General features: G+C 53.7%; 4 protein-coding genes across 4 annotated transcripts; 2 read left to right on the top strand and 2 right to left on the bottom strand.

Annotated features, from left to right (window-relative positions):
• Positions 1 to 1,432: 1,432 nt before the first annotated feature.
• D7B24_008063 (uncharacterized protein) lies at positions 1,433 to 4,441 on the top strand (the record flags this gene model as incomplete). Its single annotated transcript, XM_028642159.1, has 2 exons — positions 1,433 to 1,760; positions 1,815 to 4,441. 2 exons carry the CDS (start codon positions 1,433 to 1,435, stop codon positions 4,439 to 4,441), a joined length of 2,955 nt encoding a protein of 984 aa, XP_028498531.1.
• Positions 4,442 to 5,347: 906 nt separating this feature from the next.
• Positions 5,348 to 7,422, bottom strand: D7B24_008062 (uncharacterized protein; the record flags this gene model as incomplete). The annotated part of the gene is made up of 4 exons (XM_028642158.1): positions 5,348 to 6,261; positions 6,315 to 6,696; positions 6,752 to 7,104; positions 7,389 to 7,422. The coding sequence occupies 4 exons, from the start codon at positions 7,420 to 7,422 to the stop codon at positions 5,348 to 5,350; spliced, it is 1,683 nt and encodes a 560-aa protein (XP_028498530.1).
• Positions 7,423 to 8,006: 584 nt separating this feature from the next.
• Positions 8,007 to 8,450, top strand: D7B24_008061 (uncharacterized protein; the record flags this gene model as incomplete). Its single annotated transcript, XM_028642157.1, has 1 exon — positions 8,007 to 8,450. One exon carries the CDS (start codon positions 8,007 to 8,009, stop codon positions 8,448 to 8,450), a length of 444 nt encoding a protein of 147 aa, XP_028498529.1.
• Positions 8,451 to 11,982: 3,532 nt separating this feature from the next.
• D7B24_008060 (uncharacterized protein) lies at positions 11,983 to 13,087 on the bottom strand (the record flags this gene model as incomplete). The annotated part of the gene is made up of 3 exons (XM_028642156.1): positions 11,983 to 12,015; positions 12,119 to 12,646; positions 12,752 to 13,087. 3 exons carry the CDS (start codon positions 13,085 to 13,087, stop codon positions 11,983 to 11,985), a joined length of 897 nt encoding a protein of 298 aa, XP_028498528.1.
• Positions 13,088 to 14,144: the final 1,057 nt, after the last annotated feature.

The raw sequence follows: 14,144 nt of genomic DNA, 5'->3' as shown, positions 1-14,144 counted from the left end.
GGCGTTATCGACATGACCCCGATTTTCATCAGGCCACACCATCCCTCTCTCGATCTGTAGGAAAGACACCACCGGTCGCGATCGAATCGCCAGGGCCCCATCGCCCGTTGCCTCTTCTCCCCTCCCATTGAGTAACACGACCGCATACGTTTGTGCTGCACGGGGCTCCAGGCTTCTGGCCACGCCGCCGTGACCCAGTGCCGCCGTACCTATGGGTGCACAAACCAAGATAGGCAGGCCAAGCAACAGGCACCTTCAGGAACTCGTCCCGATGAGTCTGGTGATCCGTCTCCCAGCATTCTCACGACCCACAGCCCATTTTCGCCTCCCGCTTCCTGGTCAAAAAAAGCTCTCTGCTCAACCCAATTTTCCCCAGCAACTGCGAATTTGCCTTCTTTGCCATCTAATGCTGGCCGTTTGACGCGCAGTGCTAGCTGCGTCAGAGGCTCTCGATACCACGAGCCTAGAGATACGGGCAACAAGCAACAGCGAGCATCGCGATTGAGAGCGTGTCACACAACTCGCCTTACTGCAACAGGCACACTCGACGAGCCGTCGAAGCGACACTAGAGCTTCGCTTCTTGGCCCGCGGCAACTCGCCATTCCGACCGGCGTGCGACGACCAAAGCTCATTGCCCCCTCCATCTCGAACGAACAAAATTGGTCCATCGGCGAACAGATCGATCCATCATCTCGAAATCATCGCCCAAAGCTTTGCAGCTCATCTAGTGGTGGAGGAAAACAAAGAGGCCACTCGTTCTGGCCTTGGCGGCCACAGTGCAATCAATCCTCTGCCGCCGTTTCCGTGGCTGCCAATGCGCACTGGCACCTCGATCGATCCCCTCAGGCCGACCAACTACGCCAGGACGCGACCCGAAATTCAGCACCTTGTCGCAAAAAAGACAGGCCGCCACAGCTACGTCCAGCTTGATCGTCCCGAAAAAACGGTGCTTGCGACTCCTTCTGTACGTTGTTACTTTATCCTGGATTGTGCTCAGGTGTGAAGCTGGGGGAGGGGTGTCTGGCCAGAACCGGCGGACGTCATATCCCTCCACCTCCGCCCACTGCATCGAGATCATGACACAGGCCAATCAGCGCATGCACTTGCCCTCACTCCCACCCTGAGCCTGTACTACCTTACCATGGGTGTGCGGCTTGTGGCCCTGCGTCTCGCCCACCCCCCCTTCTGCCATTCCATGATCCAGCAACTAATACTGCAGACCCTCCAGTTCGATCGCTTCACCCACCGTTCCCCCAACTACCCAACAACCCACGATCCTCAGCCCGACGACAACGACTCTCGACGCCTTGAACTCAGCACACGACGTTCGCGCCATCTCGACTTCACCACACAACCCACGATAAACAACAAACACATTCACACCTATTAATTCGTCCCCGCATATTGGCTTCTTGGGGACGCACCATATCCATGGCCGACCCAACGGCTAAACCAAGCGATGCCCAGTCGTTGCCCGACAACGCCGCTGGGCAGCCCATGCCACGCAGAACATCCCCCGACAAGTCCGTCACTTTGCAGCATCATCGCCTCGTCCGCGATGCGAGTCTACGAAACGCCGCCAGCATGAGATCAGCTCAATCAAGCCAAATACCTACAATATCGATCCACAAAGATGTCGACACGTCGCCAACAAGAGGTTCATCTGGGGAAAGCCAAGATACAACCCAAAGCGATGCCATGAGGTGGTTTGATCGTTCTAACGAGAACCCGACCGCTGCATACACCCAAGGCATGGATGGTATGACGGAATGTCCCGATTACGTGTCGAAGCCGTAACTGACTTGAATTATAGTTGACCCTCCTTTTTATCAAAAAGAGAGCGACTCATCCATCGAAGACGGCGGCAACAAGGCAACATACCCGTTCCATCTCAAGCCTGGCGCTTCCCATTCTCTGAGGCCGCCCGTAGCACGCAGCAGCAGCACCGGCGACTACCGCAGTGTCATTGATGATCTGACTGTCGAGATTCAAAAACTGAAGGATGAGTTGAAGAAGTACAAGCAGTCTGGCCCAGACCTCTTGAAGCGCGACAAATTGTTCGAGATCAAGGTTCACGGTCTGCCGAAGCGGAAGAAGAGGGAACTCGAGGCAACACTTCGCGACTTCGCCTCTGGACTCAGTGAATCTGCCAGCGCCGAGACCTCTTCCGCTCGCAAGAAGTCGTCCCGGAATCACGATAAGATGTACTCAGCATCGGGCTCCATGTCCAAACACGCCTCATCTTCTTCCGGCTCAAATTGGAAGCATGCCGATTCGGCTTATGCCTCCGCGTCAACGGGGCCGAACACATCAGGTACCTCTCTTACGCGCCCCTCAATGAGCTCGCGAGCCAGATCTTCGGAACAGAAGGTCGAAAGCTATCTGAAAGACATCCCGGAAGGCCTCTATCCGCGACACATGGTCATGACGGACAAGGAAAAGAAGAAGCTCGTCGTGCGACGACTCGAGCACCTTTTCACTGGGAAGATTACGGGACAAGCGTTCCGCGAGAAAGGGGCGGTTCTCGCCGCCAAATCGTCCGAAGTCACCACTGGTCAAGGCTCAATGGTTCACCAACCACCCAGCCTGGCACATCCGGAGGCTTCCAGAGAAGCGCGCATCGCGGAGGAACCAAGCAAGAAAAGCCGATCCAGGGACAACGACTCGACAGAAAATTCCAACGGCGACCAGAACGAGGCGACAGGAAACACGGCTGTTGCCCGGACTAGTAACAGCGTTTCGCCACCAGACGCAACACCAGCCGAACAACGTGCAACCCGGCCGCTGGATCTTGATCCTCACCGCAAACAGGTCCCCTCCGAAAATATGGACTACATCCGTCATCTCGGTCTCGTTCCGCCTGAATTACTTCCAGTCCACGAGGTGCAAGATGTGGCATCCGATGCCGACGGCTGGGTGTACCTTAACCTACTTTGCAGTCTGGCCCAGCTTCACATCGTCAATGTGACCCCGGACTTCATTCGGACGGCTGTGACGGAGAAGAGCACCAAATTCCAACTTTCTCACGACGGCCGCAAAATCCGATGGAGAGGTGGAAGTGACGGCACGCGATTCAGTAGCGACAGCTCAGGTGATGGCTCTCGACAGAGTCCATCGTTTGAGGATACTGATGGCTCCAACGAGGAAGAGCCGCGAAAGAAGTTGAAGAAGGTTCAAGTGGCAGGAGAGGTAGATCCATCTTCGGCGCATTCGAGCGGCAAACACAACCCAACACTCCTCGGCAAAACTTCTGTCTCGCCCGATAACTTCCACTACAAGCCCATGTTTGTCCACCAGTCGACATCTGGAGGTCAATCATCCATGGACGACACTAGCTCATCCGTCGGTCCGGTTGAAGACAGCAACTTGGACGACTCCCGGTGGGGAAACAGCGGGTCGGGAACGTCACTTCGCAAGAAGCGTCGCCGCGATGGTGCTATCATCTATTACAATGGAGCGCCATTCTGCACCGACTTGTCCGGTGACCCTGGAGACACTTCACCCACTTCCCACATGGCCTCGTCCGGGCAACAAAAGTCGAGTTCCGGACCCGAATTTGTCCGTCCTGATCCTCCTCAGCGCACGACGTCGGGGTCTGCCCTCCGTTTTCGGCCTCTGAGCGACAACATCAGGGCTGTTACTGTTGCGATACGAGCTGAGCCAGAGGCAACAGTACCGTATCTCACCACCGATGACTCTGACGACAGTGAAATGGAAGGGAGTTTTCTATGGTCCGACTCGCAGCAATTCCTCACAGTTCAGCAGCTCGAGCCTTCTGGCCTTGGCGGCGTCGTCCCCGAGGATCATTTCATGGTCGTTTGCGGCACCAAGAGGCCCAAGGCCAACACGATGCCTGTTCAACGGGAAATGAGCGATACCTTCGCCAAGTATGTCGTGAATAGGATCTCTTCTCAGGTATCGGCCAATCCTTTGCAGAAAGCCGCACCGGCGCTTGGCAAGCCACCCCTGGTTGAGATCGACTATGTCTCCGGCCGCATCAAGCGCTTCGCGCCTATGCCGCTACCGCCTCCGAGCTGTTTCTTCCCACCCTTCAGCACAAATACCGAAAGCAGTTTCGACGACTCTAGTTCTTCCGGTATGGATGATGACCTGGAATCCAGCAGGATCGCCGACGTCACACCAATGCACCATCAGGTATCGATCAACACGTACCCTGAGAATGAAGACATGACGAGCGGGGATGAAGAGGGTGGCGAGCCCGACAACGGCGACGAGCCCAGGCCAACTCATCCTGGTCCAGACGGACCAGGGCTTATGCTTCACCAAGCACCGGTTCGGCGCTCGAGCAGCAGCGCCATCGCTGCTGCCGGCACGGCCCGCGGCCGCAGCAAGAGCACTGACCTCCCCGATCCTGCCGACAGCTCCAACGCTACGGTCGACGCCGAGAGCGGCTACAAGAGTAGCAGCGAGTGCAGTTAATGTTGTTACAGACCTATTCTCCCGATCTTGTCCAACATGAGTCCAGGCTGGGGGAGATCAATGACCCAGCCTTTGCTCTCTTCCTCTTTGTCTGGCTATGTTGGGGCACGATGGATCACATTTGCATCTTTCGGGCGTTGATTCGGTTTTGATTTTATACATTGTTTCACATGTTTTCTGGGAACGAAGCGAAGAGATATCCACCTTGATTTTCATCTGGTCAACTGGCTGGTTTGCGAAGCGTCTTGTCAAACCTACTCAACTCACACCGCCGCCCCCTTCTCTTCTTGTCTTACATGGTGGGCGGGAAGTCGTGTTCACGGTTCGAAGGATGGATGGGTTGAGGGTTGCAGAAAAAGGATGGACCAGATCAAGGTCTTGGGCTTATCTAGAGGCTGCCAACTTGGCGTTTTGACTTTTGGCTTGTACACCCCGAGAGCGAAGCGGTTGAAAGGGGAAAGATGAATTTTTGATAGCGTAGCTTGTTGGGGATGAACAGAGAATGTTATGTCCCTGGTGCCTGACTTTATCGCTCCTGAGATGTATGTGGTGCTCGTGCCATGTGGCGGAAGGGTTCAATCTGCGCGCCATAAATGCGACGCGATGCATTCGTGCACGACGCCATGAAGCTTGTAAACATCACACTAAAAAGACGGTAATCAATGTTCTGGATTGCACGTGATCCTCGTACTGGAGTCAATACTCGAGTTCATCATCCATACATCGTTTCTTTCTATCGTTATCAGGAGCTAGTTCTATGAGCTCCTCTGTAGACATCATCACCCAACCTACCATGCACTCGCCAACCCACGGCGCCTTTTTTTTAGGTAAACTCCCACCGACCACACCCGCTTACTACCATAACGCCGTGCTTCTCGCAGCTCCTCAAAATTTCTCATTGATGATTCAGTTAGACTCAGCATGAGGCCTCTTCTTGCTGTCAGACTCGGACTTGGACTGGACGAGCAGGCTCTGGCCGGTCATCTCGTCAGGGACAGGCAGACCCATGGCCTGCAAGACCGTGGGCGCGACATCGCCGAGGACAGGCTCCCTGACCTTGCCGTCCTTGAGCTCGACACGATCGGTGAGGCTCCAGCCGTTGGGGGCGTTGGCCATGATGAACGGGACCTTGTTGGTTGTGTGGCTCGTCTTGGGCTTGCCGTCCTCAAACTTCATCTCCTCAGCGTTGCCGTGGTCAGAGGTGATGAAGAGAATGTAGCCGTGCGCCTTGCAGGCCTCGTAAATGGTCTTGATACCGTCGTCCGTGGCTTTGCAGGCAATGATGGCCTTCTCGTAGTTGCCTGTGTGGCCAACCATATCAGGGGGCGCAAAGTTGTTCATGACGAACGGGTATTTTTCCGTCTTTTCCCGAGTGTCTTTGTCAACCTGGTCTTCGCCCGCGATGCGGTCGGCGACACGCTTAGCGACACCGGCGGCAGACATCTCAGGAGCCTCATCGTAGGTGGCGACAGACTTGACAGAGGGAACCAGGTCCCGCTCGTCCCGGACCTCAAGATCGAAGACCTTCTCAACACCGCCGTTGAAGAAGAAGGTGACGTGGGCGTACTTCTCAGTCTCCGCCACGTGCACCTGCTTGACCTTCTGCTTGCCGATCCACTCAGCCAGAACATTGCCCATGTGCTGAGGCTCAAAGGCAACGGTGAAAGGGTAGTCCGTCTTGTAGCGAGTCATGGTGACGAGAGGCTTGATGTTAGGATAGGGGAAATCGGGGAGGACGGATCGATCCACATTGCCCAGAACTTGAGTGATCTGGCGGACGCGATCAGAACGGTAGTTGAAGAAGAAGACAGTGTCATCATCTGTGGCAAAATTAGTGAGAGCGGTACGAGAAAGATTGTCAAGTTTAGCTGACCCTTGATGCGAGATTCCTGGCCACCGACAATGATGGGTGTCAGGAACTCATCCTTGTCCTTGGAGCCGCCCTTTGCATAGCGATCCTTGATGGCTTGGACGGGGTCGGTGCTCTCCTCGCCCTCGCCGAGAATCATACCCTTCAGCGCAATCTCAATACGCTCCCAACGCTTATCACGGTCCATGGCGTAGTAGCGACCAACAACGGTTGCGATTTCACCAATGCCAATTTCCTGCAACTGGCCGACGAGTTCTTCCATGTAGGCAGCACCGGACTTGGGGTCGGTATCACGGCCATCACCAAAGAAGTGAATGAAGACCTTGGGAACTTCGTACTGCTTGGCAGCCTTGAGAATGGCGTAAAGGTGGTCCTGCTTGGCGTGCTGAAAGAAGTTAGGGTCTGCTGAAAAGGATCAAACTCCACGAGGCTTCGCTTACCACGCCGCCGTGGGAGACAAGGCCGCAGAGATGAAGACGGCCGTTGCCGTTCTTGGCACTCTCCATCAGATCCTTCAGGACTGCGTTGCTCGCAAATGTACCATCATCGATGTTCGCATCGATACGAACGACGTCCTGCCAAACGACGCGGCCGGCGCCGATGTTGAGGTGGCCGACTTCGGAGTTGCCCATCAGACCCTTGGGGAGGCCAACGGCATTGGACGAGGCCTCGAGCTCGACAAAGTGTTCCTTGTCCTGCGAGAAGGCATCCATAGTAGGGGTCTCGGCGGCAGCGATAGCATCGCCATCTTTGGGCGAACGGTCTGAAGGAATACCCCAGCCATCAATCACGACTATAGCGAGCGAAGAATCCAGAGGGTCAGCCAGGCCAGCTCGAGCGAAATGAGCATGTAAGCAGCGGTCAAGATGTAATCGGGCCTGCGGAGAGCGGGCGGCAAGGACATGGTTCTGTGTTCCCCTTGGAGGGTGGGATGACCAAGCGAGGGTGATTTGTAGTTGGAGCTTGTGTCATTCGCGGAATTTGGATTGCCCTCGTCGCCTTCACCACCCTCACCAAATGCACCGCGGGGCTTCGACGGGGGAGACGGAGGGTTTGGAGGAAGAGGCTTGGACGTACTCAGACAAGCGGGCTGGACCTGGGTTTCGGCCATTGTGAAGTCGGAATCACTTCTCGGGGGCTAGAGAAGGTCTGTTCGAGAGAATTGGTAGAGGAACAGAAACGTAGGATGTGCGTGATTTTTGGGGGGGAAATGGTGTTGAGCTCAACGATTGAGAATCAAGTAGAGACAAGATAGAGAGGCGTTTTATCGACTGATAATGGATGGTGGGGGGGCCTCGATGTCATAGCTCCCCCCTCCTTGTCGTTTCGAGCTTCGTCTCGAGCTTCGTCGCACTGTCTGTCCGCAGGCGCTGGCCTGGTGATCTACAGTGCATGCACCCCCTGCACGGTGACCCTTGCTAGGCCAACGCGCCCCTCTGTTGACTTGAATCTGCTGTCCGACACCTCCCGTCAGCGAGGCAGGTGTGTTCCACCCACCTTGCCCATCGGCCCTTCCCGCCTTTTTGACGACCTCCAATCGCTGCTGCCACCCCGTGCGCTACTCCGTCTTCCCATCCAACGGTTGCGAAAACCAGCCTCAGTCAAAGGATTCCTACCGATCTTTCGAGCTGCTGAGGGACTGGCCACTGTTGGCATTGCGACCGCCCCCGCCATCTCTCGATCATCACCGCCGACATGGCTTCAACACCACACCCGCTCGCGCTCCCGCCAACCCTGTCTCCAGATGCTCTCGATACGCTCACCGAGCTCACGACAATCCTCACACGCCTTCGCGCCGCGGTCCACGCTTCCAACCCTTCCGCCAATGCAGGCGGCATCACGGGCGCCACGCCCTTGCCCACGGGGGCAACGCCCAACCCACTCGGCGCCAGTCCCGGCGGCACCAATGCAATGACGCTGCGAGAGCTCTCGACGCAGACCGATGCCCTGAAACACAAGCTGCAGCGCGCAAGGACACAGCTCAAGTCCCTGCCGGACATGGAGCGAGATATTGAGGAGCAGGAGGACGAGGTTCGCCAGGTCGAGGAAAGGATCCGGGTGCAACGCGAGATGCTCGAGAGGTTACGGGAGCGTGGCGTGCAATTCGGCAAGGACGGCGAGAAGATGGAAACAGACTAAAGAGCGCAAGGCCGAAATCGACGTGCGAGCCGCGATAGAGGCTAATAGGTAACATGATACCCAGTTTAAAGTGTCGATGGCGGAAAGACTATGACCCAAAATGATTGCATTGGCAGTACATTCTCAAAACAGAAACTAACAAAACAAGCTCAACCAAAGCGTGAACGGCAGCCCTTCGATGCCGTCTCTTCGTCATCTTTTCTGCACACGATGAAATTCTACTCAGTCACTCCCACTTCATCTGCTGGCTCCCACCTCTCAATCAGAGCATCATTGGGCAAGGCATAGGAAGGGCCAGCTCCATTCCGCCGGGCCAGTAACTCGCCAACTCTGGCCTTCAACCTCTCCTTCGAGATAAGTTCCACAGGTGTCTTGCCATCAACATCACGCAGAGACATATCCGCCCCAGCTTCCAGAAGCACCCTGGCAGACTGGTAATGATTCAATGAACAAGCGAGATGCAGCGGCGTCTTTCCATCTAATCGCTGAGCATTGACATCCGACTTGTGCTCGAGAAGTGTCTTGAGGAGAGCAGGTACGTGCGAGTATCCTGATGTTGGCTGCGAAGAGTGGAAAATAGTGTGGATTGGCATCTCGCCCTGCAGCGTACGAGCTGAAACGTCGGCTCCGTGCTTGATCAACAGAGCCATCAAACCAACATTCGATATTTGCGCGTTGATATGGTGGAGCGGCTGCCAACCCTGCTTGTCAGCTTTGGTGCATGACGCATGTTGTTCGAGTAGTACTTGGAAAGTAGACCATTTTGCATTGCGTTGGATGGCACGCATGAGCGGTGTCCTACCATCATTATCTGTGACGTCGATATCCATTCTAGCGGCAAGAACCCTCACAATGCTTTCAACATGAGATGAGCTTTCGGAAGTGAAGATGAGGTGACATGCTGTGAGGCCATCGTAGTCGTGAGCCTGGAACCGAGCGCCGTATTGCTTTAGTATAGGCACATGGATAGCAGCATGTTCAGAGAGAACAGCATGCATTAATGGCGTTCTCCCTTGGTTGTCGACAGCTTCGATGTGTAGTCCTTTATCAAGAAGAAATCGCAGCATCTGCTCGTCTGACCATCTGCAAGCATAATGCAGTACTGTCTGCCCCCGGCTATCCGTTGCATGTAGTAGGGCTGAGTCCTTGAGGGCATCATAAATATGCAGTATTGCCCGGATCTTTTGCTGCGGTGTTCCCCCGTGAGTAGAATAACTCGGCGAGCAAAGGATATGAAGAACAGTTCTAGCTTCGTAATCCCGGGTACTCGTCGAGGCACCGTGTAGAAGAAGTTCCTCCACAGCTGCTGGAGAACCACAGCCGGCAAAGAACAGAAGTGGACTCCTGCCTTGATCATCTCGGTATTCCATGTCGCAGTGTTGAAGGTACTCGCGAACCATGCCTCGCTGCTCTTTCTCATGGCTCGGCGCAGCCCTATACAGGAGTTGGTTCGAGAATATGGGCATGTCGCCAGCCCTGTTCGCTAAATCTGGCCTTGCCCCGTATCGAAATAACAAAGCAACTTCTTCAGCACTTGTTGCTGTGTCTAGTGCTTTTCTGACATGATATCCATCGATCCGGTCATGGCAAGAATCGAGGAGAATCTGCCTCAGGTCGTAACCCATGCAGGTCTCAAGTGGCGTTTGCCCACCGTGATTCAAGGCGAGAGGATCCGCGCCATACTTCAAAAGCACCTTCATCGTGGCGACATCCGACACGGCATGCAATGGTGTTTCTTGTTCATCGGCCAAAGATGCCGTACCTGCACCTCCTGTACACTTTTCGTGTTCGAGTAGGAGCTCCAGAACATCATCAAGCCCCTTAGTGGTTGCTGCGTATACGGGAGTGCGACCTGTCCAGTCATCAAACTTTACCGGGGCTGTACTAGCTCCCTTTTCTAGCAGTAGCGGGACGAGGCCGAGCATGTGAGGTTGGCATTCGTGTATGAGCCAAGGCAATGGGGCTTCTGGACCAAAGGTGTCGTTTGGGTCCGCTCCGACCTCGAGAAGCGCCTTGGCTAAGTGTTCATCTTGAGCCATCAAAGCTGCAAGAAGGAGTGGCAGCGGCTGTTCAAATCCTTGTCGGTTCGGATTTCTGCTTACAGGAATCAGAATACTTGCATCATCCTCAATCGCCTTCAGAACTTGTTGTTCATGGCCCAAGATTACCCTCAGACTAATTTGATCCAAATGCGACAGCATTATAGGGAGGTGGTGATCGAAAGCGTACAGTCCGAACCAAGCCTGGCATAGGCCATGTGACGGCTCGGAGAGGCGATCATAAAGGCTTTCAAGTTCTCCAGGAAGACCGCCGGACTTTCGAACATGCATCGCCCAATGGAGGGACGCATATATTATGAACGAGTGTGAAGTGTCGATTGACGGCTTAAGTGTGTATGCTGCCTGGTCGATGAGGTCTTCAATCGGAAATCCTTCCGCTCTCAGCAGTACAGGCTGACCGTCATCAGTCAGCAGGTCTGTTTGGCTCAAAGCCCAAATGCATATCTTGGCCGTTGTCGTATGAGCCTGCTCCAGACTAATGGAACCTTGCCAAGATGATAGTTTAAGGGATTGTGAAGGCAGCTGCCTCGTGAAGAATTCCCGCCCGGTCTCGTGTAACAGATATATGCTGCCTTCTTGGATAATGATGAACAGTCCACACCACTGTCTCAAAGCGTCTTCAAACTGCGAATCGTCGAGAAGATCTTCGACCAAGGTATTGAACGAGACCGTTGACGACGATAGCTGCATGGCCACGTTCATCTCTCTGACCTTTAAGGGTCGTTGAGAAGCGATGATCAAACTCATAGCAGTACGCATCAGGTCTTGGTTGGCAGTTGTACTCAAGATTTGATTGTATGCTTCGTTGAAATCTTGAGGAAGCTCAGATAGAAGTTTGTCGATGTTCTGGCTAGTTGGTAGAAATCCGCGAGAAGCGCGGCCGCGCCTCGGCTCGAGGGCATCAAAGATGAGACGTATCCATAGATACGTTGGGTTCCTGACCTGTAACATTCGTTCCTTGAGGCGTTGTTTCATGCGGTCAGGCCACCGAAGCTTTCTGATGCGTTGCTCGACCACCTTCTCAACCTCGGCCGTGATTAGGGCCGTCGCTTTCTCGTCTTCTCCACGGGTTACAAAAATCCCGTCTTCGTCGCCGTCTTCGAACCCATTGATAATATAGTCGTACGGGCGTGTCGTTACAAAGAGTGATAGGCTACCGTCCCTGCAGTGATGATCTAGAATGAAGTCGCCAATTTGATCATCTTTGCATTGGTCCAAAGCATCAAGAATCATCGCCATGCGACCAGAAACCGGATCCCCGGCCACTGCTTCAAGGATCTGCCACAGAACTGCAGAATTGTGGACAAGTGTTTTTCCTCGGCGCTCGTATTCGTTAAAAGCGTGGTGGATCAAGAATTCTTGTTGTGTGAAGACTTGGTGAAGCATGGAGCACAGCGCTTCTGTCGTGCTGTGCTGATCAAAGAAAAAATAACACATGGTCGTAAACCCATGTCCAGGAAGTACTGAATCGATCAAATGTCTGGAGATGACAGACTTTCCGCAACCTGGTAGTCCAGTGGCAAGATGAAGCCCCGACTTGTGGTCCAAGCAAGCTTGGAAAGAGTCGCTTTCAAGGAGCCATCTGCCAGTATCGTCGACCAAACTCACGATGCGGTTCTTGGTCTTCTCTGGCCCAGCATCGTAGGAGACCTGTTCGGCGAACAGTCGCATCAGCTCGATCTTCTCCACCGACTTGTCGGAAACAAGCTTGATGGCCATATTGTGAAGCTCTTTCAATGTAGCCTCTACTCGCTCAGAAGATGCGAGCTGCTTCTTGGCTGTCTCGCCGTTCTGAGCAGACACTACCAGAATCTCCTTGCTGGTCGCAAGGTTTTCCTTTGACAAAACCTCCAGAGCAGAGAGTTGTAGATGCCACTGCTTCTGTACCTCGATAGCTTCCTCTCTCAAGAGTTCGAGGGAATGGTTGGTTTTTGTCGAGAGAATATGCTGGCTCAGTTCTTTGACGTCGGCCTCGCGCAACTCGACCGCGCGGGTCAAAGCATCCCAGTCAGTCAGGCAAAGCGCGTCGGCGGCAAACAACTTCAGGCGATTTCGATAAAAGCGAAGGACGCTTTGTATCTGGAAGTCAAGAATGGCTTTGTAAAGTTCAATGACGCGCCTTCGAAGCTCTGCTACCTGAACTGTTATCTCGGAATGTGTGTCTTTGTCCGAGAGCCTGTCGTTGGTGGCACTTTGGTGAGCGCCTTTGTTGATTCCCAACAAGTGCGTTTCCTGCGCGACATAATACTGCATGAGAGATGTAACCTTTTCGTAGCCATTTTCGTGTGCTTCGGTCGTCGAAATTGGGTTCGTGAGTAGAGGTAGCGCCAAAGAAACAACAGCCCAGGCTACAGAAGCTTCAGGAGATAAAGCCACAGCTTGGCCAACCCATCCCTGGGCCCATTGGATGAAAGACAACCCTTTCTTGACCTGCTCCCCAACATTGACCTCAATTTTTCCAATGTGGAACTTAATCTCTTCAGAATCTTTCTTTTCCAAGCCGAGTTTCGTAATCCTGTTCATCTGTTTGCGCCGGCTGCTCTGATCCAAAGTAATGGTATTGTCTACCTTTTCCATATCAATACTGTGTGCGTTCGTGGCTCCAAAATCTTTGCCTGCAACCAAAGGGGAAGCGATTAGCAGTGGCGCATACATAGCTGGTAGCGGCTTGAACAGATACCAGATTGGTCAAGATGTACGGCTTGAAGCTTGCTTGAGAGTATCTTTTCGTATTTTTCCACTCTGCTTTTGCTTTCATCATTTTCATCGCGAAGCACATCGTAAGCGACATCCCACAGAGAAGAAGGAGCCGACGATCCGCCAGTATCTGAATCATGTAGAGTATCAGGGCTTTCAGGCAAGTCATCTTCCAGCTCGACCGCTGAGGAGCTCTCGCTATGCGCGGCGTTTGCTACGGTGACGGCGTTTGGCAGCTTTTGGTCTACGGAGGTACTATGGTGGCGATGTTGGTTGCGTCTCGAAAATAAGTTGGAAAGTAAAGAACGACGTTGAGGCGGCGTTGTTGAAGCATTGACCCCCTCTGGGTGCCTACTGTTGGCATCTATTCGGCGGCGCATCTTGTCCACGATTCTGTAGCTTAGAGAACAGAAGATCGTAAGGGAAGGACGTTTTGGAACAGCATGATCATAGAAATGACATGGTACTATTAATACACAGTATGGACGAATGTCCAACAACCAACAGACGCGAAACGTCTTCTTGCCGCTGAAGAGGGGCAGACATGCATGTGTCCAAGGCCTGTCATACGTGGTGTGCAGGGTCCTGCAGCTGGGCGCGCTTACGAACCGCTGCCAAGCAATCTTCATGATCCTACCGCATTGGGAGCTGGAGACAGAGAAAAGGTCGGTTGTTCATGTTCACAATCTTTCCAACGTACCAGGTAAGTCGCCATGAATACTCGAGGTCCCAATAGTCGAAGGTATTGATTGAGAGAAGGAGGTCTTCTCTACGAAAGTACAGATTGAACTGGCCCTTGAAGTTACCATGAGAGCAACTTTCTCGTGGCGGACGTAATGCATCTGTAACATACATTGCAGAGAAACTGGTGTCTTCTGGGGGGTTCAATGTGATATTAGTCGTTCATCTCATTAAACTGCCAGACCTGGCTCCTGAA

Source organism: Verticillium nonalfalfae (genome assembly GCF_003724135.2).
Source record: "Verticillium nonalfalfae strain VnAa140/NRRL 66861 chromosome Unknown scaffold_7, whole genome shotgun sequence".
Taxonomy (NCBI): domain Eukaryota; kingdom Fungi; phylum Ascomycota; class Sordariomycetes; order Glomerellales; family Plectosphaerellaceae; genus Verticillium; species Verticillium nonalfalfae.
This window is presented reverse-complemented; position numbering and strand designations above follow the sequence as displayed.